The 26,440-nt window shown below is 42.6% G+C and overlaps 1 protein-coding gene across 1 annotated transcript in view; it reads right to left on the bottom strand.

Annotated features, from left to right (window-relative positions):
• Nucleotides 1–26,440, bottom strand: part of ABTB2 (ankyrin repeat and BTB domain containing 2) — a 134,801-nt gene that overhangs the window by 14,526 nt on the left and 93,835 nt on the right. The window contains exons 4-7 of the mRNA XM_009637052.2: nucleotides 10,310–10,462; nucleotides 4,851–5,016; nucleotides 1,311–1,400; nucleotides 748–849 (exon numbers count right to left, since the gene is read on the bottom strand). Coding sequence (XP_009635347.1) covers nucleotides 748–849; nucleotides 1,311–1,400; nucleotides 4,851–5,016; nucleotides 10,310–10,462 — 511 coding nt within the window. The remainder of the gene's footprint in view (nucleotides 1–747; nucleotides 850–1,310; nucleotides 1,401–4,850; nucleotides 5,017–10,309; nucleotides 10,463–26,440) is intronic.

Here is a 26,440-nt window from a genome sequence, read left to right as displayed (position 1 = left end):
CACCAGCAACTGACTTATCTGCTGACTGTCTGCAGTTTTGAATTCCTCTTGAAGTTCAGGTGGGATTTCCAGGATTCCACCTCATTCCGCTGCCCCCTACTTTAATCCCACAGAAAAAGGAGCAGGGAGGATGCGAAAGGCTCAATTCCCACGACAGCTTGAGCCTTGTTCATGCAATTCTCAGGGATTATAAAGGAAGTTACAGATGATTTGCTGCCATTAGAGCAGAAATCAGCATACGCTTAATTTTTGCACATGTAAATGTATAAACCAATTAACATCTAATGTCAGAAAGCATCCTGATCAAGCTGTCTGCCTGTAACCACTCCATATGAAGCACTAGTTTATCTAATACCAAAGAAATGGTTGTGCAGCATTGTTCTGGAAGTGGTAAGCCTTGGACCAATACTGAAACAAACAAACAAAAAAAACAAAACAAAAAACAAACCACCAAAGAAAAATAAGGAAACATACTGTGCTTTGTTAGCAAGGCCTTGCTAGGAATTGCGTCATCAATTCACGCGTCCACAAGAAAAGCATCGGTTGCGTTCTCATTTTCAAACCAGGCAATTTTTCCACTGTTTTTTTTCAGAAGGCTCCCACCAGACAGCACACGGAGCCCGTGACGGACCCATGCTCAGGAAGCCTGACAGGAGGGTGCTGCCCAGCACCCGGCTCACAGCACTGCACTGCAGTCCCTCCGCGTCTCCAGTAAAGATTCCCAACAGGGGGATTTCCTCTGCTTACCTGAACAACAGAGATGTGCCCGTGTAACACAGCAAAGGTAAGAGCAGTCCAGTGCCGGCTGTCGGGATGGACTGAAGGGTACCGGGGAGAGGTACTGGGAACCTGGGAGAAAGCAACCAGGTAGTTATTAACCACTGCAGCCTCTGTCTGCCATAATCTTCAGACTCGTACATAACTGGCTTTTTTCTGTGTAAGTGACAACCCCAGGGAACAGTAACTTTCGCCATTTAGAGAACACTGCCAGCGCTAGTCCAGTCCCCTGGGCCTTTTTAATGGGCTTATTGGTTTCTCTTAGTGGCAGCTCTTTCAGGAGGGAGGCCCCCTCACCCCCACCGTGCCTATTAGACTTGCCAATGCCAATCATAATTGGAGCCACTGAGTGCTCCAAGAGGTTTTGAAGGTTTTCTTCCCCCTCCCAAATCCCTGAAGCAATGATTTCTGAAAGAAGTGGCTTGCTCAGAAGCTTCCAGAGATGAAGCCTGCAGTTGCTAGGAGAGATTTCATAACTGCTCATGTTAGTTTACGGATGAATAATTATGGGGAGAGGGTCCTCTGTTACTCACTGGTATATCTAAATTTGCTCCAGCATCTATAAGCATTTGGACCATGGCTTCATCTCCAGCAGCACAGGCGTACATTAGTGGGGTCATACCCTTCAGGAAGAAAAAAGAAAAGTTATCTTGCTGTACCTATCAACAGCAAAACTGTCACCAACAGAGCGAGTTTGAATCTTAACGCGCAGAAGAGCGTGCACGCGCATGCATGGGGACAGCATACGTGTATGTTCAAAACATTTTGGGTTCTATGCAGAGTGGGCACAATGCACAGGTATTGGAAAGTGATGCGGACAAAACATCAGGGGTCAAGACTGCAAGAATACAAAAGGGATCACTGAAAATCCCAGCTGTGTATTGTCCACAAATCTTGAGCCTTCTCAGGGCTGCCAAAAAAGAAATACCATTTCTTGGATCATTTGTAGCCAGATGAACCGAAAGCAGGAAACAACACAAAAATACACAAGATTAATTTAGTTGGCAACGTATCCCTATTGCTGAAATCCTATTTGCCACAATATTTCAGCATTTCAATCCCATAAATCTCTCTCTCTCTACTTAACCAGCAAACCATGACGGGTCAGAGATGAATTATGAGAGAAATGAGCCTTACTTACAGAGTTCATTCCACAAGTAGCCAAGGACAGAAAGGACAAGGCCCAGTAAAATCCATTACTGCTCACATCCTGCGGCCTTCCCTCCCCCCCCCGCCTTAATTATTGCGAGCATTTGAATTTTTCACAGGCAGCATCTCTGCTGCTCATTCTGTAATAATACAGTTTTAGAGGCGGACATGAATCATAAAATAGAATTTTGTCTCACACTGAGGAGTTCTGATCTTGTTTCAGCAAAGGCATCTTCCTGCACTTACATTTGCAAAGATGTTTTGGAGGTGGGGGGAGATGGGGGGGCTTGGGAGGATCCACTCTCATTATAGACAAGGAAACTTAACTGAGAATTCAAAACTAGGGTCTGCGGGCACAAGCAGGGTTCAAGCAGGCACAAGACAAACAGTCAGGGTTCTAAAACTGTTTTCTTAAACACCTCAAATCCTGTGAAACCAGAGCGCTGCTTGGTACCCGCTAGATGTGAATACAGGGTCCTGCTCCAAACTCGTTTCTGCAGATACGTTCCGAGTTCTCTCCTTCTCTCTAAAAGCATCTCCATACACACAGAAGCGGGTCTCAACGCACACCTCAACGTTGGACATGCTCACATTCTGGGACAGAGGTCAAAATCTGAACCTGGATCTAAAGCCCATATGTTAAATTAGCCCAACAGTTCTGTCTATTGTAGGATTTACAACAAAACTTTTCCTGTACTTGCCAGGTGAGAGAGAGTCACACCTGCTTGCAGTGCTTCAGAGGTGCTGGCCTGCTGTGCGCTGTTTTAAGACAACTCATCATGACCAGAAGAAATCAAGATATATGAATGGCCTCAAGATATATTATGGCCTCAGGTTGCGCCAGGGCAGGTTTAGGCTGGACATGAGGAAAAATTTCTGCAACAGGCTGCCCAGGGAAGGGGTCGAGTCCCCATCCCTGGGGGTATTCAAAAGCCAGGCAGACGAGGTGCTGAGGGACAGGGTTTAGTGGTGGGATGGCAGTGATAAATTAACAGTTGGACTTGATGATCTTAAAGGGCTTTTCCAACCTAAACAATTCTATGATTCTATGAACTGAACTTTACCAGATGCCCATGTTAAATGTTCTATCCTACAACAGGACGTAGAGACCTGCTTTCTGCTACCATGTCTACATCAGTTTTCCCAAGTTTAGGTATGCTGGCTTTGGCTTATTCCTTTGCAGGAAGGGCAAAAGCAGCCAGCTGCACAGTTCCAATCTGGTTTCGTATTCCAGCTATGGCAGAGCCATCGCCACAGTTTGGATTTAACTCGCTTTGTGACTGGTAGCGCAAGGGAGGACACTTGCTTAGCTGCAGAGATGAGTTGCTCCAGAATCACGTAAGTGGAGAATTTCAGAGCAACAATGTCTCCGGAGGGAGCCTGTCCTGCCCTCCTTGGTCAGTGCCAAAACACTGCTTTGAGCTGTGGGAGCAGCATTCTGCAAAGACAGAGCTGCCAGCACACTACGATCCCCCCCCCCCCAAGTTCACAGTTGGACTGGCTGGAGAATGACATCAACATGATGACAATGAGACCATAAATAAGTGACAGCAGAAACTCCTCAAGCTTTCCAATGAGTGGCCTACAGAATGCAGGGTCGTGGTACATACAAAAGCCAAACAGTTCCCAGTTTGCTGGCTGGCTGAAGAGAGGTAAAACACATCCTGCAGTGAGAAGTGGTGGTCTTGGCACCAGGTTCTTTGGTGTTAGGATAGCAAGGTTCAGAACGCAAAATAATCTGCTTTGAGAAAACAAAAGGCCTCAGGAACTGCGTAAATGGGAACTGCAAAAACTTACGGGGAAAAAAAAAAGGAAGTAAAAGGCAGACTTTCATAATATAAATGGCTACCTTTGTCACTTTAATAAAGTCAGTATTGAGGGCACCTATGATGTGATGCCCCACCTCTGTGATCACAAAGCTCCTTGTATTGGATATGTAAATAAGGCAACTACATACCTAAATATAAGCGTGTGCAGCAGTAGTTTCTGCTTGTATTTGTGTATGCATTCACACTTCCTTTAAAATCGCAGGATGGCAGAAAGTACCATGGAAGACAGGCAGTTTCAGATTTTGGGCTGATATGCTAGTGCAGCAAAATGCTGTCTATGAGAAAACCTCTCCACTTGAACATAAACCCTTCTTACCGCTATACATCCTATTGTTTCTGAGACATGACAGCTCATTTTCATTGCTGTGACAGCTATAATGAGTGTTTATTGGGAAAAGTTGGGGGGGTTGGGGTTTTTTTTTTAATTAAAAGCTAATTCAGAGCACTGAATGATGCCCCAGAGAACAAACTGCTGTTACTTGATGGGACTGACAGCACAAGCAGAACCAGCTAAGGACTCCCCAGACTATCAAATCCCTATGGTTCAGGGTAGCTGAGCAGGAAACAGGTAAAAATGAAAAAAATAGACTGCTGTTTCTTATATGCCAGACTGCACTGAGAACCTGGAACTCACTTGGCACAGGCAGCCCGAAAGCCATCAGACAGTAACACCTTTTGGTCACCCATCACTGACCCAGACTGGATTTGGGCTGTTGAAGCAGAAGAGAGTGTCACTGGCAAAACCCACTTTGCTTTGGCATTGTCGTAGCATTAAGACAACCTCAGACTTTCCCTTCGCAGCAGTGTATTAACCTGTCTTCCGTCAGTGCCCGAGACAGGCCATCCAAGGAACAGACCTACATTCCAGCTGATAAAGAAACAATTCGCTCTAGGCTTTGACTGGCTTTTTGGGGGGGTTATTTTTTTTGGTTTTTAAGGGATTCATTTTCAGCCTAACACACAAGCTAGAATTAGAAAAGCCTTAGAGAGGCAATTAACACTTCCGACTTCATGTACCGATTTGCCACATGGAAAGGAACATGCAATTTGTTGATGCAAAGAATTTTTTGGGGGGAGGTGGGGTATATGGCATACCTGATCATCCATGGTGTTAACCCCGTCAGGTCCCAGTGCATCGATTGCTTGGTTGATCAGATCTGTCCTTCCACAGTTTAGCATTCGGAAACCCAGATCCTGCTGGAATTTTTCAGTAGCAGCCTTAGCATCCAGTCTCCGGAAGGAACTAAAGCAGCATTCAGGTCTGTAAAAGACAAAATAATTTCTGCATTTTTTTTTTCCTTTTTTTTTAGCCCCGTCTCCTAAGAAATCAGGCTCATGAATTTTCACAAATTTACCTATTGTATCCCTTCCCCGCTGCATAATAATTTCTGAAAAATCTGGCTAACTTCACTCATACTGGAGATAGAAGTTTTAGTTCTCAGAGAAAGAGAGTAAGTGCACAGAAACACCGCCAAAAAAAAAAAAAAAAAATAAAAGAAGGTGTCCAGGTAGAGAAACCGCGTTGGTGCCCTCTTCTGAGGGAAAGGCAGGAAGAAATCCTTATTCCTTGTCAAGAGTGGTAGTTTCCACATAGCCCCTCACAACAAGGGCTGCCCTGGGCCAGACACCGCTTCTGCTACACTTTATCCAGCAAAACAGAGAGGGGATGTGGGAATATGCCGGTACCGTAACAGGCACCAAGCAGCTGGGGTTACTGCAGCAGCAAGGTTACTGTGGTGGGACCGGTGCCACAGGCTGCAAACCCGCAGCAACCAGGTTTCCTTAGTTCTGCTTCGCACAACCCCCCTCCCCAAAACCCAGCTGCTTTAAATAATTAGCTGTATATGTTTTGTATATCATATTTGTATACTCCTGCTTGTTATAGGACAGTCCATCAAACATACACAAAAACATACTGCAATGAGGAGAAAGAGGTGGAGAGAAAGTGTAGCTAATAAAATACCAGTGTAGTTCTAGGCTGAAACTATTATGCTATCTATCTACCAGACTAGCTATTATTTTGAAATAAAAGGCATTTCTGAAATAAGATTATGATCCTTGCTTTTTTTTCTTGGGAGGGGGCAGAAATCAAAATTTAAGAAGTCCTGAAAGCAAAGTAAAATTTAGGTAGTGGAACATTCTCAACTCTTTGCCAACCCCTCAATACAAGGAAGCGTGTTAACATTTCTATGAGGCTCTATTAAATCTTTATCCTTCAGATGACTTATCAAATGACCTTTATCGCATTTGGAAGGAGTCCAGGGATTACTGTAAATCCTCTGGTTATCTGCTCAGAGACTTCTGAATTCCAGGCCTCGAAGTGTATCTCCTTCACTGAAGAAACACTGCCAAATTAGAGGTGTTTCCTATCTCAGCTGGGCATTGACATGCTCAGCCCTTTGATGTTATTTCAGGGTGAATGCCTGCTGTACTAGTTGTCTGGTTTTCCGCACAGGCTCTTGTGCAAACTCTCAGTGAGTGAGATACCAGCCTGCCAAGTTCCTTTGAGCTTCTTTCAACAAGGCTAACCTCTTCTGGAAGCTTTGTATGGCCTGCCAGATAAGGAAGACAGTCATCACTTCACGTAGAAGATTCAAGATGAATCTTAGTCCTAAGTTTTAATTCAGCTGGCCATTTTTTAACGCTTCTGAACTTGCATTGATGGTGAATGACAAATGGTGAGCAGATGCCACGAACAATATGCTGAGTTAACAAAGATCCCTCCACAGCCTGGTGACCGATCACATTGTAAAGGGGAAAACAGCATCTCACCGCAGCTGCTTTCAGAAAGGAACTACATCAGGGTACAATTTGGGGAACACTCAGAAGGGAAGTAAAGTGACAGTCTTGGAGTCACTAGCTCTTTGGAGATACATCTGCAAACAAAATGTGTCTCCGAGGCAGCTGAGTACATCAGAAGACGAGAGCTCTGAAGCAGCCAGATACTAGATGAGGACACATACACAAGAGCGCAAGATAGGACACAGAGGACAGTAAGGCACAACACTTAATGCTAGACACATGTAAATCCTAGAGCTAGGCTAGTCAATTAATAACCTTATTCTAATAAGGTAGTTGGTACAGTATCGTGATGCTACAATATTATGTCAAATATGATGCAATGACTTTCTATTATAACAATAATAATAATGAGAAGAATCCTATGCAACAAAAGGGAAATAAAATGACAACACTTGAAATCCAGTGAGCCTCAGAAAATAAAAGTTTTTGAAGGGATGATACCTGTCTTTGCATATTGTTTCTATTTTGCTAACAGGCATGATTCCACCCAGTGCTATTTAGAGGCACTGCTGGAGCAAGGGTGGCAAATTCACCTGCAGAGTGAACAGCAAAACAAAACGGTTGCACAGAGCTGCCAGAGACACCCAGCAAAGAGGCGGACTGTAGTTCTTGGTGTAGAGCTGCCAGGAGCGCAAGTTCAGGCACAAGAATCTGAAGTTATAATTTGTGAGCTTTACTCCTGGGGGCCCTGCAGACTCAGCCCATGCAAGAGCTACTGTACGCTCGCTGTTCTGTAGCAGTAGCTTGACAGCATGCTCTCTAGGACAGATGCAAGGTAGCTGTTTCTTGTAGAACGTGGTAAAAGGTAGAGCATCCTACAAGAGCTGGGGGGGAAGAGCTCACACACGCACAACTGCTGTGCAGCAGCTGTAACCACAGCAGGTTTTCCACATGTGAGTTGTTATCCCATGGAGAAGAGAGGCAAACTCTTGCAGGCTTCCTAGAGCAAAGCCTGTGCTCCTGGAGTTTTCCCAGACAGCAGCTCCCATGTACGCCCAGCTGCGCCCAGGGGATAACCTGAAGAACTGAAGGTGGACTGGGAGACATTGGGGAGGCAGAGCCCAGAGAGCAGGGAAAGGGATAGGGCTGAGGTCCTAGTTTGGGAAGGGATAGCTTGAAGACGGAACAGGAGCCTGGTGTGCTCTTTGGGTTTCATAAGCAGTAACTACTACTGTAACTACTGGTAATGAATGACTTAAATTTGGCCTGCAGTGAGGAAAAAATAATTAAAAAAAAAAGCAGCGTGTGATAATAACTTAATATTAGACTCCCAACAGTTATATTTAAGTAGGTGGAAAAGAAACACAGTTCCCTGCAATATAGCATTTCCCCACTTACATTATCGTTTAACCAGCAGCAGGTGACTACTGAAGATGTTTATGAATTGTCTGGCAAACATAAACTGAAGGCATCTTATTAGAAGCTTTCATCCACTAAGACACAAGCAATTGTTGTGGAAGACTATACTGCCCAAGCAGTCTGTGTCAGAGAACAGATTAGAGGTCTGAATTTCAGGTTATCCTAATTATACTTCATTCTTCTGCGCAACTTCTCTTTCAGGGATTTCAACATACCCTACCTGATGCATCACCACTGCAAGGAACTATCATTATATGACTTTTAGCCTGTGCATCATGAGGAAAAGCAAGTTGCAATTTCCCTATAGTCACGCAGCAAGCCAGGAATAAATTTGGCTTCAGTTCCAAGATTTCCCCTAACTGCACTGTAATGGCTACAAATGACTGCTTTAAAGGATCATATAATGGGCACTGGAAACGAGGCACTGCTCTCGCCTCATGTTTATTTCTGCTAGTTTAGATCTTTCACGCAGCAAAAAGACAATGCTCTTTCTCCCATACCACACATCACAGAACATCCTTAGACCTCTGAAAATAAAATTCAGGCAAGACAGTTCAGAACAAAGACCTGATCAAGCTTAGCTTTGATTTTTGTCCTCTACTACAAAGATGGTATGCGTTACTTTAAAGCAGAGGTTGGCTCACCTGCAGGAAAGCGTAGGGAGGAACAGTTTGGTGAGGTCAAAGGGGTGAAAGGATCTTAGTTTTGTTACAGAATTGCCATTCTTTCTGTAGTAACAACAAACTGGATAGAAACATCTAATGTACTCCTTCCCTGGGCCAGTACTGCTAACCCTTAACAATCCAGCAACTGAATTAACTTATGCCTGAATATCCCACTTAGCATGGCTGAGGCCCTTTATACCAGCTTCTCACTTTTATTTATTGCCTACGTTATTTTGGACTTCCTGGGTTTCTACCCAGACCTTCATTTCACAGCTGTATCATTACACCTTCAGTTTTAAGTTACTGAGATGGACCCCATTTTCACAAAGGCTGTCTCTACGTGTTTCCTTTTAGCTCACAGCAGCAGCAAAATCAAACACCCAAATCCCTGCCTTCATTTGTGTTTGTTTTTTAAGGTATACGATCTATAAAGTAAGGGTGTGCTTTGTATGTTAATGTGCACAGAAAAACAGCGCAGAGGGAGTGGGATGCCTTTGAAGTGGAAGGTTTGGATTCAGTTTTGAAATCAAAAGTCTTTCTAAAGCAGAGACTGAAAGAAAAACCATGCAACTGACTGAAAGTCTTCTGCGGTACTGTTCATCAAAGAATTTCAAAGGTTTTGGCAAGCATTAGGCACATATGTAAAATTAGTTTAGCACACGTACACTGGCAGAGAAAAGGGAGAAGAAAAGTGTTCCAGGAATAAGCGTACAGCTCCTGCTTTGGGGATGCCAAGTCCAAGTTTAGCTGCTCCCTTCCAGTCTGAAGCCAAGGAGTTTAAATAATAGCTGAGGATCACCTGCGTAACTTCACTTTTAAAAAGACTGGCAGCACTCTCAGTTGGTCAGGTACCACGTCTCAGGAGGAAGGCGGGAACTGAGAGCTGAGAATAAGACTGGGAGTCAGCCACAGCCGACAAAACATTCAGTCACCTAATTGCACCAGCGTACTCACCAACTAATTTAGCTTCACATTCGATTTTGTAGGTAATGAGCACTACGCTTCAATTGACAAATGGAGAGACAGAGATGTAGCAAAAAGCAAGAGCCTTTTTGGCTGCCAGCAGGAAAAGGTAAAAAGCAACAAAAACAGATGCAGGACTCCTGATTAAAAGCCCCTTGTTGCTTTTATAGTTAATGAAAAAGAATTCTAAGAGCAAGGGTATATTTTTATCTTTTCAGGTGATCGTTTCATCACTTAAGAGCATGATAAAAGTATTGTTTATTGTTCTTAATGTATCCCACCCGCTCATTTAACCCAAAGGTATATGAGGGACAGAATTCACTCAAGAAACAAGAATTTACCTTGTACTAAAGTTCAAGATGTAACCCTGATATGAAAACCTGATAACAAATCAAGCTATTCATAAATCCCTGTTCAATATATATGTGAGGGGAGGATTTTAAAAGGTGCTGATACTTTTCATCAAGGTATCTGAACAGGCAAAGAATAATCTTGTAATTAAAGCTGAGGCATACAAAGAACAAATACTTGCATTTCAATCCTTCTCTGTCTCATTCCTCCTACGTAACTTTTGGCAAGACAAAATCTTTGTACCCCAGCTGCAGTGTTTGGCCAGTTTCTTTATCTCTTGGAGTACTAAAAAGTTGTAAAAAACATGTATTGCCTGTATAGTATTTCAAGATCTGGCTCCCATGAAATATAGTAAGAAGAATATTGTATGAAGTTACAATTACTTCAGCTGCTTATAAAGCTTAGTCCACATACTTTAGCTGCCGGGGCTCACAGTCCAGTCCAGGTAAGAGCAGTCTGGCTGTCTGCCTGATATCATCACTGTCCACAGTTAAACTGCGCCGGTGCTCAGCGTAGGTGATAGCCACTCTCATCCACTCCATCAGTGGTGGCAGAAGCATGAAGGGTCTGTGCAGAAAAGGAAAAAAAAAAATCCATCATAGTTAACATTGGCCTGTTACCTCGTACTGCAATGCAAAAGCATGCTTCCTCGCTTCCTGGGCATGCTTGTGGGAGGCTGGCACAGATAAAACCCACCTGCAGAGGCAAATCCTGTCCCTGTGCTCAGCAAGGCTGGCAGTGCCCAGCAGGTGGAACGGGAACTGCTCAGCCTTGCTTACCTGAACTGCATCTTAGCAAAATGGGGTCATGCCGGGACACGCTGGTTTCGTGCAATAGATTTTGCCCTGTGGGAAATAGGGCCAGAATGAATATAGGGGACCTATTTTCTACTCTTAGCTATAGGTCAGGCACCCCTAGCTCAAGCAGCCAATGCTTTGCTTTACATCGGAAGGGCTCTCATCTCAGGGGCGCAGCTTATAGAATAATTTTGTCTGTTGTTCTAAATAATCCAGACGTATAGGCTGCTCCACTCCTCACTCAGTAACACTGAAAATATTCCTGATTATTTGAAACTACAATTAAACCAGGCTAATTCAGTACTACCTCCACTGATTTTTATGTTACATTATCACTATCTGATGGCTTTTCACATCCTACATTTCTTATGCGCAGAGCTCAGGCCTCCAGACCACAGCAGAACTGATGCAGCTATAGTTTAATGTGAACCGTTTTGCTAGGGAGGAATGTGCAGAATCAAAGAGGGAACAACTAACATGGAGACATCTCTGTGCAAGAATAAACATACAACATTACTTAAATTGTAAGCAATTTGTGGAAAAGCAATCTATCTGTTCCTAATTTGTACAGCATCCAACACAGTGAGGTTTTACTCGATATGAAGGGTTGCAAGGCAGAAGGGAATATAAATAAGGTAATAACAATAGCAACAACAGCCATTTTGGAGCAGCTTATGAAGAGGCCCCCCTTTACTCCTGCTAAAAGAATGAACACAGTACTGAGATTACACGTTAATATATGGCTACCATAATACTCTCATACACAACGTATCTCATCCATCCTCTCAATATACAGCCAGACTGATTTATCATTTGCTTGATTTTTCCCCAAGGATACCTGCCACCCTGGTGGAAGGCTCAGAAGTGCCAGCTCTAATTGAAAACACCTTTCCCATTCCCAGTAACAAATTTATTAATGCTGGGAAAAAAAAAGCCCTTTTCATTTAAGCACTCAAAAGAAAATAACGGAGCGGAGAAAGTACCAATTCCTTTACAAAGTTCAGAGGAAAAAAGATACATACCAGAAAATATAAAATGATTTTGGAATTAATGAAAGCAGCTGAACCCATGAAATGCATTTTCAAACCTGTGCATGTACATTGTGTGTGCCCATATGCGAGCACAGTAAGAATAAGCAGCACCAATCCCGTTAGAAACCATTTATCAATAATGGGATTTGCAAGCAGAACTCCTTTTGTATGACTTTGAACATCCTTCAGGGTGGAATAACTCCACTCTGTAAAATATGTGCCATCTGTTTCCATTTTGCTGGTTGCAAGGTGCTCTCTAAAACGCTGCCCTTATCTCTTTACAAACACGTGCACTGTTTTTCCCGCTGCTCCTTCTCTTCTTCTGAGTAGTGAAGCAGCATCCACAAAATCAGAGGTCCTTTTAAGCATCTGATCAATCCTGGATTGCCAATGCAAGGGTGTTCTTAACAGGACATCTGCTTACAGCTTTTACCAGTTTACTTCTATGTCTAACAATCATATCAGGGCTGCTACATTCATCACCTTGAAAATTACCCAGTAGCTCATCAGCTGAAAGACTTTCTGGAAGTCCAGCTTGAATTCACCAACCCATTCAGGCTTTCTAACTTGCCCCAGACACATGGGATGGGACGAATCCCTCCAGCATGGCCCATTTGGAGTTGACCAGCTTCCCTAAGGAAAGAGCAGCAATCTGCAACAGACACTGGGAGATGCCTTTCAGCATTCTGTTCCAGAGAATTTCAACCCGTACCTCGTCTACAAAAAAGGCATTTACATGTTCTAAATTCAGGTACTTAAGGGAGAAGCCTAATTGCCTATCTAGACTTTCTCTGTACTCAGCAGGGCCTCTCAAATGATGCAAAGCTCCCGAGACAGGGTAAGGACAGAGACGTAGGCTAGGTAGGCTAAAAGGACCAGAATTAAATACTCAAAGCTGGATGGGGTGAACACCTTAGGAGCAATGGAAAAACTCATCTTACAAGTGATTATATCTACCACCTTTTGTAGTAGATAAGCTATTTAGGCCACATCACAGCTTCCCTGACACTTTCATGGTGGGAATGCTGCAGGACAGAGAACCAGGTCGATGCAGCATGGTCCTGATCATCTTATGAGGCAATGAGCCAAATCTTGGTACCTGTTACACACGGCACTGGGCAGCAGGAGGCTGCGGTCAGCCAACAGAAAATACCATTGAGTCTGCACCAGAAATAACACGTATCATGAAGAAATTTCCACTCTGTAAAAAAAAAAAAAAATCACATGTGCCAGGGTTATAAATGGCTCATATACACAAGCAGAGCCTGAATGTGGAAAACCTGGTTTAGGAGGAATGGGAAGGAGAAAGATTTTTTTTTTTTGTCTATTTTTTTTAATCTCAACAGATTTTTCCAAAGGCTTTAAAACCCACAGCTCAACAGACTGCCTAGCTACGCTGTGCCTGAAGGACAGCAGGCTTCGGATTTAAAAAAGAAATGTCAGGAAGGATGTTTTCCTCAGACAGCTATCCTAATGTGTCCAAACCCCACCACTCGCACTGCTGTGCAAGTTGGATAAATCATTGTTCTGTCAGGAGTTACTACAATGACTTCAATTTCTATTTTGCTGTAAAAGCTTTACTTCTCTTGAAAATTTCTAGCTTGAGGATGGGCTTTCTATTCTTCCCTCGACACACACACACTTCTTTTATCCAACTATTTCCTTTCTTCATACTGTGGGCATGCTTGCGGGAACAGGTCTGTCTTACTTTGCTCACTGACACCACATCAGATGAAGCTGTATTATCACATGATCTAAGCAGAAAGAAAGAGATGCAGTTCAGCTAAGGGAAACACCAACATTGGGTCGCATTGCGCTAAGAAAATAAATGCAATTATTCATTTTCTAGAAAATAAACGCGATTATCATTCCTGCGGCCCTTAGCCTGGGCATCTATCTGCCTCTAGGGAAACAGTGATCATTTCACAGTCTGAAAAACACTGGAGGAGGGGAAGGGGAGAAACCTTCATGGAAAATTAACTGGGAGATGCTGCAACCTAAAGAATTAATTTCTGTCTCTGCATTTCTGTCTGTGCCATGTTCTGTACCATGCATTTTCCTCTGGACCTTCTGACATTTAGAAGCATTTGGCAGCTCATTAAATTCTGCACATGAAGCAATCCAGCCCTGGGAAACCGTCATACTCGCAGCAGCAATTCACTAGGGACACATACTCTCCGATTTCTACGAAGAATGCCACCATTGCTTTGTTCAGTTTCTTGCCATGAAGTTGTCTTCCAGCGATGCCACATGTAAACTGGGAAAGTACGCAGCAGTGGAAAGTAAAGCGGACACTGCTCATCTGCTATACACCTTGTAAAGAATCGCAGTAATGTCTGATATGGTTATGTGCTGTCAATATTTTAGCCATAGGTTCTTTGAAATTTTCTTCATTTAGAATTGGGCAGCCGCTCCGTTTCCAAGGGGATCAGGCTGGAGCTGGGTGAGATGTGCTCCGATAAAGAATGGACTCTACTGTGGGCTTTTTCCCCTCATTTGAACTAAAATGCGTTGTTTTATTTAGACATAACCAAGAAGGATGGTGGTAGCAGCACTTGCAGAGAATTTATAGCAAGTTGTAACTTTTCCCTGGAAAACGGTACTACGCTCATTTGATCAGAATGGCCTAGGACATGACTGGCATGTGGAGATCATGTGCAGCAGCCCTTGAGGGCATGCTGTGGGATCACAGACTTCCAGTGTTAACTCATGCCTCACAAAGAAACTAGTCCCCAAAGTGGTCTCTTCTGAGGGTTTTTAAGAACGCTGGAGCCAAGACATTTTTTTGGCAGAGGGAAGTTAATTGTATGCAAAGAGGAAAGCGCTCCAGAGGGCTTAGAAAATTATGTCATCCTTCCTCTGCACTGAATGCTAGGACAACAGACTTGGAGCTTGGCTTTCAGAGGTGAGGAATGCCTGCTATCTCGGATGAAAACAGTAGGTCTTCCCAGAAGAAACAGCCATGCTATCAAACTCCTCCCTCCTGCCTGGGTCCCCAGGAGGGCCCAGGGATCAGATTCCTGAAGAAAGGAGGAGCAAGGAGAGGAGGAGATATTTTCCCTGCAGCCACCTCTCTTCTCTTCCTGTGCTATTTTTCGTTGCCTCCTGTTTTTCTAGAGCAAAACAAAGACAGGGCCAACAGTGACAGCAATATCAAGAAAGAAAAACTTTGTTCTTCTAAACAAGAACCTCATTCTAAAGCAGGAAAGAAAATACCATTCTAATGGAAGAATGAAAGGTGAGAATGGCAAAATTTGCCTCCCTCTTGGCAGCCTGAGCTGGTCCCAAGACACACATACAACAGACAGTCTCCCATCCAGCCTGTCCCATGTTGGTCTCCCATCCAGCCCATCCCATATTCTTCTAAACGGTTTGACTGAACAAGCTTTCTCTTCCGTTCATCTGCTCACATTTTAAACACATGCAAACTTTAGCATTGCAAAACACATGTAAATACCAGAACACTTATGGTCAGAGTAGGGTAAGCCATGATAACTCCCCTCTATTTGATTTACTGAAACTATACAGAGGCTACGTGCAGAGAAGATGACCCCCATGGGAGACCCACGTGCAATGAGCAGAACTATGTAGGGGAAAACTGGTGGGAATGAGACTAATTTGCAACAAAATGGTGAATCATGTAGGAGGGTGGCTAGAAGAAGATGCGTTGTTTGAGCTTTACACCAAGATGGAAAAACCCCAAGGACGGCAACAGAATCAAAAAGAAAACAGAGTGAAACCTTGTTAATTGGAGAAGGGAAAAGACAGAGCATCTGAAACCTAAACCGTCTCATGTTGATGTGGAAAATGGTGGCATATTTACAGTTTGGATTCTCAAACACTAAACCCCTCTACAAGCTGCAGGAAAAAAGCCATCTCTGAGTATGTAATTATATGTGAATAAAATAACAACAGAAATGACGACTTAGAAAAAAAACAGAAAAACTTTGCTCCAAAACACAACCAGCTTAAGTCAGGAGCCATTCCTTTCACATTCAAAATATTTTACCAAATTTGCAAAAACCTCCCACATTTACAGAGTAAAAATAGGAATTATTACCATGCTGGATCTGTTTTAAGGATCATCTCAACAAGTGCCACGTCTTTCAAAGCAGACAAGGAAAGGAAAAAGAAATTTAATCACAGCCAACTGGCCCCAAAAGAAAGTCTTCTTTTGAATTCCCTTGAAACAATGACTGGTTCACATCTTAGAAGATAAGCATTCTCAAATTTTAGTGGATCGTTATCAAGTTACTAAGGTCTTGGCTTGGATATGCCATGACACTAACTTCCACAGTTTAGCGAGTTATCCTTCAGTCAGACACTAATGGAATGGAAAACATCTGGATAATACTGTATTTATTGGGATCTTTTCTCCACGGAATCTGCCTTCACAGTTTCCTCTGTTTATAGAATACAAAATGGTACAAGAATAGTTTAAACCTAGAACTGGCAACTCTGATCTTTCTTAGCAATCCTACTAACCACAGACAGAAATACCACCTCTTCCACCCTTGTCTGCAAGCCATGCTTAGAAATACGGTGCAGCATCAGACAGGTTTTACTTCATGTTAACTACAAATCAAAGGAAAAACTAAATTCAAGCTTACTAAAAAAACCATGACGTAATCATTAGGAACTCACTATGAATCTTAAAAAAGACCCTCAAGTCTGTGGTTTGTTTATTATAATTCCACTTTACAACTTTTTTTTTTAACAACAGGGAAAAGATTCCATTTTCAAGCTGAAAACAAGTACTTGTGCTGCTCTGGAATGTGCCATGTGTCTCATTAGAAAAACATATTTGTAACATCTGTATGCTGTGGCAGAAGGAACTCTTGGTTTCTAGACAGACAGAAAATAATTAAAACCAACTTAAATTGTCTATAGTTGACAAGAGTCAGATAGATATACACGATAGTTTTAACTACAACAATATGGTCATAGTTACGTGGTTAAGGATGTGACTGCCTCCCCCAGATGCACGGAGAGCTGTTTGATCCCTGACGGGCACTGCAAGTAACCACCTCAGCAGAGGAAACACAGAGGAAGGGAAACCACCAATCATGCTCCTCTCGCTCCTTGCAACTCCTCGACATCCTAAAACTCTCCATAAGCAGAAAACTATGGCAAACAATCCGGAAGATGAACTGTTCTTGCACGACTCTGGACCTAACTGCAGTCTTGACTTCAATTAATATACAGCTGTATGTTTCGATCGCTTGCAAGATCAGATGCAGCTACAGGGACTGACTTGCTGTGCCATCTGCTGAATCAGATGCAGAAAATAGCACTTGCTGCTGACCTGCATGTATCAGCTTGTACCACCAGACTTGCAGAGGTCAAAGCTGGTGAGGGGTCTGGAGCCCAAGGCTGATGGGGAGTGGCTGAGAGACCTGGGGGTGTTCAGCCTGGAGGAAAAGGAGGCTCAGGGGAGACCTTATCGCCCTCTACAACTGCCTGACAGGAGGTTGTTAGTGAGGTGCGTGTTGGTCTCTTCTCCCTGGTAACGGCCAACAGGACGAGGGGAAATGGCCTCAAGTTGCACCAGGGCAGGTTTAGGTTGGACATTAAGAAAAAATTTTTCACTCAAAGGGTTGTTAAGCACTGGAACAGGCTGCCCAGGGAAGTGGTCAAGTCCCCAACCATGGAGGGATTTAAAAGCTGGGCAGACGAGGTGCTTAGGGACATGGTTTAGTGGTGGGATGGCAGGGTTAGGTTAAGGGTTGGGCTTGATGATCTTAAAGGTCTTTTCCAACCTAAACGATTCTATGATTCTATGAATTCTACAGATCTCCTCTGAAGGACCTGGGTCTCAAAGCCCATCTCTGACCAGCTGAGAGCATCCTCACTGAGACACAGGCTCTTCCTACCACAGAACAGTGGCTCTGGCCAGGTCATTTGCAACAGATCTGTTAAGCCTTTCCCAACTCTCATAAAAAGGTGACTTGCCATGGTTTGCAAGCACAAAATGCTTTCCAGACAAGATCTAACTGTGGCCCAGGCCTTTCACTGCAGTTGCTCTGAAGGGAGCAGTGCCGGTGCCTGCTGGGCAGGCGGGGTGGGAATGCACCTCGCTGCTGCCCCTCAGGCCTGCCCAGAGCTGCAGGAAGGACCCTTTGCATCTCTACGCCCCTCAGAAATTGCTGTCTGACATTTTTCCTTTTACAATTTCACTTTCTAGAAAGCAACAAACTGCCTCCAACTTTGCAATTGATGCACGTGGAAAATCTTAAAAAGTCCCTTGGTGTCCTTGTTTTTTGTTTGTTTTTTTAAATTAGCATCATTGGCTAACAGAAAATAAAAGAGATAGGCCATCCTTGTGGATTTCTTGGGTTAATCGGTGAAAAGGGCGCAAGAGACTTTGCAGGAGGACCAGAAATGGTTGGCATCTCCTGTTCCTCCCTGAGCCAGTCTGATGTTTGGAGGTCCGGTGCCCATGACCCCAAGGAGACTGGCCGAGGAAACCCTGCCATGTGCAACAATTCCTCCTGCAAAGGAAAACACTGGTGCATTTTGGAGCAGGACATGAATACAAACGACATGCATTAAAGAAATGAGCCTGTAACAGCATGCTGTGTGATAGGCAGAGATAAACACAGGCAGAGAGCCAGAATGGGTTGTCTGCTATTCCTGGATTAGCCTTGATCCTGTGGGCAGAAAAACCAAGAGGTAACTCCTATGGTTCTTGCCAGGAACTACGCTGGCAAACTAAAAAAACCCATTGCTATCTGCAAGCAGATTTACCTGGGGCCAGTGTGGTTCTTCACTATCTGCTGCTGAGACTCCTCCCTCATTATTATTTTGCCCATTACTCTTAATTCCTAAACGCACCAGTAGAACTGAGATAATAGGCCTCTCAGTTATGACTTCAATCTGATTTGCCAACATGCATATGTTAAAAACATATGCTGATTCTCAAGCCAAAACCAATCTGCCAGATTCAATCACAGAGCTAATTTTCAGGGCCCAGTTGTAAAATCCTGAAGGCAGAGCATTGCCACAGTTACAAAAATTGCCTGAAGCTCCCAAGTTACAACTGTGCGAACAGAAAGCCAGAAAGATAAATATTTTTGTGCAGCCCTGGAATGCTGAGAACTGTTTAATTAATTATAACTGCAAAAGTTTGTGCAGCTAAACAAAGACAATCCTCACCAAAGCAAGGGGTTTTCACAGTAAGCAGGAAAACATTTCCCATTTACCTGGCAGCACAAGCCAAAACTTAGTATTTCAAAAGAGACATTTTCAAACACAAAATCATGGTATCTAGAGACTAAATATTTGAAGGCGATGAAACTTCTATTTTTCTAATGGCTTGACTGATGTTACACTTCTGTGCCATGTCGCGCCACTGTGAGCATGGCCGCCTTATAATGTCAATCTCACCTGACGCTGATGTCAGTGTTTTCTTAATGAAAATCCAAGTAATCTTTTGTTTTTTCACATTCCTGGAATCTGGGAAGTTCCAGAATTATATATATAAATAAATAATTTTATAAGTTTTTTTATATATATAAAAAAATAAACTAATTTAGCATGAAGGCATCAGGAACACACCAACACACGCAGATGAAAAGAACTGATTTTGGAGCTCTCTTAGGTACAATAACGTAATGTGTGCACTAAAATCAGGCACCGACTCCACCCAACAGTGTAATTACACAATCCAGGTTCTGGCTGCTGTATTACAATCACAGAAGGTCTCACAAACCAGCCAAAATTTAAGAACCCGTTTTCTTGAATAAAAGGCAATCAAGCCCACAGGCTGTAGCATTTGTGAATGAATAGGCAGTAGTCTTCTCTTTAATCAGTGCCAGGTAAGATCTATCATTAATGAAAGATTAGAAGGAGTAACATCACTGCTGGATGAAACAGATGCCAGCGTAGCATTTTTTTAATTATTATTTTGCAAGAGAAGATCACTTTGTCCTAATGGCAAGCTGCTCAATGAACTTACTTCACCTACATCTTCAAGGAGCTCCTCTTTTGTTCCTCAGTTCTTGTCTTAAAATACTGAAAAGTGTTGGTGGGCAGAAATAAAGAGAGAGTTCTGTTTCATCCAGAGATGTTTGGTACCAGTGGTGAATGAATGTGTTTCTGTTTTTTATTGGAAAGCATAATGAGTTAGATGTTTGCATTTTGCCTTAGATAATTAAATAAATAGTGCCATGTAAGCATATAGATATGAGAAACATAAGCAACAGGTCTTTCCTAAATTTAAAGAAGCCCACTGTTGCAATGAAGTCAGTCCTTCTATGCCAGACTAGAAAACCCCTCACTATTCCATTTTGTGTTTAATATTGTGAAATCTCCCAATTTCAAACTCTTTTTATGCTTCTATCACTGTGACTTTTATGGTCCCATCAGTGGGTATCAATGACCTTAGCAGCACAACAAACGGTAGACATAAGTTCTTAACTATGGGATTCGGATAGGTAGACTTAATTGGTAAAGCTCAAATTCTTTCAGTTTCCAAATATCCTAAATTTAGAGTACACATGCATTAAATTTCAACATTTGGAGCTGTAGCGCTTCTCAGCAGATGCCACAAATTCCAGCTATTAAGTCTGCTTTCAGCATGGTTACTTAGATCTGCTAGCACTGCTGCTGAACAGTCTCTTGCTTTGAGGGTTACAGTGTATGAGCTTTCAGTGAATTTCAAATAATAATAATATTATTATGTTTCAATACCTCAATATATACCTGCAGGAGATTTTTCAGCAGGTAACAGTTTGACTTAATGAAGAACAATGCAGACAGGACACATGTAAAGTTAAGCTAAGAAGATTTTGCCACCTTGGGTATTAGTAGCCTCCTGACATCTCTACTGAACTATAAAAACTGTGTTGCTTTCTCTTTGAAAAAGGTCCATAGATCTAAGGTCACAGTTATAGAGTTCCTATTATAACGCACTTACGTGCTGCACGCAATAGGCATAGTTGACAAAAGAGCATGAACTTCGGCAAGTCTGGTCTCGAGTTTTTCAAATGCTGTCCGCCCATAAAGCTAACTCACTTAACTGCTCGCCCAGCTTCTCCAGGACGTTATCTATAGATGCATTGCAAAAGCTAGTAGGTAACTTCAACCATTCCTCAAAACACACGTACTCCTACACTAGAAGTACGGCGAACCTTCACAAATAACAATCTTGCAAACGAGAGATGTAAAGGCACTTACCTTCAAACCTTGACACTATCGTGCACACAGTTGCCAAGACTACTGGCACAAATAGGAGGCCAGCAGCAAGCACACAGCACAAGCAATACTTTTCCTACAAAGCCACTTGTTATACTACCAAAGTTTTCTATCTCATGCACTCTGAACTACAGAGTTGCAGATTTTATGCTGAGTTTGCAAATGACTGAATGAGACACTAGCAATGTTTGTTTATGCCCATGACATCTGCAGAACAGGCTCGGAGGTAGACTAAAAAACCCAACTGTCACACGACATCAAGGTTATCTGTTACCCCATCTCTCTCTTTAAAAAGGCACACTTAAATGGTCTTATATTAATAGATTAGATAAACATCCTAATGGGGGGTAAAAGAATGGGGTTTTCCTACACACAGCTAAAACCTGTTCTTGCAACAGGTCCAGCCTGCTTCACTTTGACCATTGCAGAAGGTGCAGCACTGTGGTTACTGCAGAACACCGAGGAGTTTCATGCTCCAGCTACCCACGCAGCTAATGGCTAGCATGGCAACATGATTTTTGTTTCTAATACCAAATTACAAGGAAATTTTTTCTTTACAGCCCTGTTAAAATTCTGCTTCCAGAAAGCTGATCTAAAACCATAGACGCATTGAAGAACATGGTCAAAATGACAAAGTTAAATATGCATCAATTCTAACACCAAGTGCAACGTGCACAATTATTTTTTTCAGCTTGCAGACAAAAATATTATCATTCAAAATCTTAATCTGCTCTATGCTTCATTACCTGTTGCTTGAATAAACACCCAGCGCTCTGCATTCCAAACGCAAAGGAAGAATAATCAATAAAATGTATACAAAACATGGGAAACTGATTATCTTTCTTCCCAGAGTTTTCACCTCAAAGAAAACTGAAGAAACACAATTATTTGAGAAATAAACTAGTTTTCACCTGCCCTTTTTCACATCAGGTACCTCTGAGCCCTGACTATGTGAATAAAACTGTACATAGGCAAAACTGTAAAGCATTGCTATACTGGGGTAAATGCCCTTTCTCCATGTACTGTCAGATGAAGTTAGTTTGGCCACTTACCCTCAAGCACATTGAGCATCTCAACAGAGTTTAGCAGACTAAAAGAGGTTCCAAAGTTAATTAAACTGTTGTGACTTCTTGTATAAGGAAGAATGGGATGCCCAGATGGAAAGTAATTTAAGGAACATATGTTTCTTGTGATGTTCTAATGCATCGACTCTACAGAGAGATTCTTCTTGAAGAATTTGGCAGGCACAACAGGGAACTGAGCACTGACTACCTGGCACAATGCAGTGCTGCGGAGAGGCAGCTCTTCATCAGACAGTCTGGATGCTGGAAGCAATATAATTACAACAGGATACATGCGGGCCAGGTTATATTAGACCTGTTATAATTTTTTGCTAATGTGCATATATTCTTCTCAAGTTCCTTAACTATCTTCTCATACTGCATCACAGACAGCGCATCCTTTCCAAGTGGAAGAGCCTACCAATTCTGAAGCACCTGTCTTGGAAGAACCCCTTGTTTCTCTGGAAGGATCATCTGCATTTCTGAAGGAAGCCAAAGAGGTGAGGAATGGCTGAGCCAATTCCTTACAGTAGCAGAGTGTTTTCCAGCAAGCCTAGGAATAAAAACTTACAGCTACTGTCTCCCCCTCTAGCCATCATGACATACTTTCTAACCCATGGAAGGAAAGAACTTCAGTACAAACTCTTCAGTGGAACTGGAGTTCCCAGTAGTTTGACTCCAGACTGAAACTCAGCAGCATCGCTCCAGATTTACACTGATAAGCAGTAAAAGCAAAACACAGCTCAGTCTCTTTCTAAGCAAACACGTTAGACCAGCATGCACTGTATCAACAGAAGGTGGTTCAGCCCCAGAAGAATCCACGAAGCTGAATCAGCTCAGACGTGTAACTCATTTGAACAGGATTTGTCTTGCAGAGCAGACATGCTTTTTTAAAACAGTCAGTTCAGCATTTAGGGTAAAAACCTGTGATGAAAACAGTACAGTTAAGCTTCATAAGCGACTGCCAGGTCATGGCAGTACATGCACTCATAGATATAGGACGAGGAGGTGCAAACTGCCAGGGTCTCCTTTAAAAAGGAAACCAAGCAGAGACATACCGATCTAGGATTACCCCAGGGAAAGCTTAGTTTCTAATCTCCACAAGGTCAAGGAGAAAGAATGATTGTTGCTATTATCATAAATTATACCCAGAAACATTTACTCTTCAGAAGAGCTTAGCTCTCTGTTACAAAGATGTCAGGAACAATAAGAGCAAAATCCCCAACCCCCTGCCAGCCCTGGCTGCTGCACAGCAAAAGCTCAGAATTGTGTCTTTATTTAGTGTGGCCTTTGTTAAAGCACCAGCTCTAACTCCTTCCTCAGGAAACAGGCAAGTTCTGCAAGTGAAGGTCTGTAATTCAGTCTAATAGGAAATAATATTAACTTCAATTGGAAACAGCAATTACTGAAAAAGAAGAAACTTGTTGGCTTGTGACCATCATCGTTCTTTGCAATATGCTCAGAACCTTTCATCTACAGAGTTACTGTGTTTTACTTGTATTAGTTACAAGAGCACTACATTGGTATCACAATACTGTCTTTAAGGATCTATGCCTTGGAAAAATGGAGACGGGTTAGTATTAAATGACAGCAAAGCAGCCAGAGTCAGGTAGAGAAATTTAGACTCTTGGTCCTCTGCTATTTCAATGGGCAGTCACTATCCGAGAGGTGGAAAAAGAAGCCAGGAGACCTCGTCTTACGCGTTTCTGTTTCTATAGTGCCTTTGTAGTAACACATGCTGTAACAGTTTTGTTTTAAGTTTCCCCAGATTATTTTTCCTTCATTTTTGATGCTAGCTGGCTGCTTAAGTCTTCTCATCATAAAACTGCAAACAATAAACAATACACAACAAGGGTGCCTACAGGCACTGAATATTTCTGTTTGTACCAGCCCTGAGAATCCAGGCAGCTAAGTTGCCAGGCTCTCATTTTCTTGCACCTTCTTTTTTATCTGAACAGATGGAAACTTAAGAGCAGAAGCCAAGAACTTAACATGGACATCTTTACAGTAGTTACAGTAATTACTGTAGCTGTAGTTACAGTAATTGCAGGGTGGTAGTGCACACACACACACACAGTGGCTGTCATCTCTTCATTGCTAAACAAGACAGCCAAAGATCATCTATCTAGTTTTCAAACATTTTTTCCAAATAGGGGACATGCACCAGAAATGGCTTAGGTCAAAGACAGTCTTTCCGGGGATTTCCAGCAAGCACTGCGGTCGACTGTAAAATGCCTATGGAAAGCAGAAAATAGTGTTTTTCAAACAAATGTTTTGCAACTGACAGGACAAAGACTGTCAAACACCTTATTACTTCTCTAGGCAGGTGGTAAGGATCAACTACTGCCTGCTGTCCACCTGAACAGCAAGTTCTAGGAAACCATGTATCAATACCTACCAATGATTGGGAAGTCACCAGGCTGACACATGTAAAACAGCTTGAGAGACAAATACTGTAATTAGAACCACAGGAGCATGGAACAGCTGAGGTTGGCAGGCACCCCTGGAGATCGGTCAGTCCAAACCCCCTTGCTCAAAACCAGGGTCAGCTAGGGCAGGTTGCCCAGGACCACGTGAAATTGGTAACCTTTCAAAGTCATCTGTCCCCCTGCATGCTTGCATCTGTGACCTCTGAGACTTCTCAGACCACCCTTAACTATTGCCCATGGAAACCAGCGCATAAGCAGCAGCAACAGTTCGAGACAGCTTAAGAGCCTGACTTTTTGGCACATGGCTTCACATACAGCCATTAGCTTCAAATTTTTGTTTCACTGTGTATGCTCTTTTTTTTTTACATGTAATGCTTTCCCTGTGTGCCAAGGCATAGGAAGGCAGTCTTCTTACTCTCCATGAAGTCTGCTCTGTCCTGCTCAATTTCTTATACAGTGAGATTCTTCTCCTTGCAATTCTGCAGAGAATTTAAATAATCTATGTTTGTACCACACCCTTGCTCCAATACAGAAAGATCAGAAGATACTTTGGAAACAGTCCAGTAACACTACAAATTGCTTACAGCCGGTAATATGGGAGAAAGGCTAGTCTGTCCCAGGTGTGAGATACACGGAGTTAAAAAAATTTGAGCAGTGTTTGTTTATACAAACAACATAAAAGGGGCGTGTGTGGATATAATTCAGAGTAGACTGCATTGCCAGTTTCAGCAGTTACACTTGGATGAATTCGATCCTCAGGGTTTGCAATTAATTCCCTTCACTATTGCCAAGGTCACCCCTCATGTTCCAATTTTGCAATCTTTGAACTACAAAGAAATGAACAATTAAAAAAATTACAAGACTTAAAAATACCTCAGTAGATGATGCCAGGCAAAGGCAGGAATATTTCCAGGAACCAAACATAACTACTGTCTGTCACCTACTGACTTTAATGTGATTTGGTTTTAGTTCACCTCCCATACCCAATGCTATGGTGGCTCAGAGCATGCACAGACACACAGGCACATAGTAATAAACAGGCTTGACAAACATTTCATCCCGGATCTCCCTTCAGTCTTTCCGTTAGGATACCAGGAGCGCATATGGAGAAGGAGTCCCACTAGCATGGGATCTGACTCTGTTAAGAAGTCAGTACTGGTTTTAAGTGTCTCTTTTTTTTTCTGGCTAGATGTTACTGCTGTAATGTGCTGAGATGTCACCATAAAGAGCAGGCAGGTGAAAGTTACTCACGACAAGCATGATAAAGCTACCGAGTCCTCCTGTTAAATGATATATGTTCTCAGTTCTCAAAACTGTGGAAGATATTCAATACATTGCAACTATTTAGTATGGGCTCAACAAATACACAATCCTGCCTAAGGTCAGGAACAGCACTGCCAATGAACAGGTAATTTTAGTCGATAGATACATGTGGATTGCAGCTTACTGGCCTCTGAAGTAAGGCCGTTCACTCCATCTTCCTTGTGAATGAGTATCTGAGGAATGAGTGAATGAGTATATGAGGAAAAACTTCTTCACCGAAAGGGCTGTCAGGCTCTGGAATGGGCTGCCCAGGGAGGTGGTAGAGTCCTCATCCCTGGAGGTATTTAAAAGAAGGATAGATGAGGTGCTTAGGGACATGGTTTAGTGGTGGGATGGCAGGGTTAGGTTAAAGGTTGGACTCGATGATCTCAAAGGTCTTTTCCAACCAAAGTGATTCTATGATTCTATCTCAAAATCACAATTAAGTCTGACATTAACTGGTCGAAGTCTGAAATGGACAAAAATACACGGTAAGAGCTTCTCTCCTTAGTGCTGGTGAAGGAAGCTGATCTTATCTGTTTATAGCCTTCTTATTCTTCTAATAAATCTACCAAACTAAGCTGCCATTAATGCCAAATAGCTTTGTTTCTTTAAACCAGAGAGGTACATTTTACCTCCACTCTGAATAAGCGATGTCATAATGGCACAGTTCAATATGAGGCTTCTGTTTCCCTATATTTAATCAGTATATTTATATCAAAATAGCTCG

The sequence above is a fragment of the Egretta garzetta genome, unplaced genomic scaffold (assembly GCF_000687185.1).
Source record: "Egretta garzetta isolate BGI_Z169 unplaced genomic scaffold, ASM68718v1 scaffold454, whole genome shotgun sequence".
NCBI classification, from domain to species: domain Eukaryota; kingdom Metazoa; phylum Chordata; class Aves; order Pelecaniformes; family Ardeidae; genus Egretta; species Egretta garzetta.
This window is presented reverse-complemented; position numbering and strand designations above follow the sequence as displayed.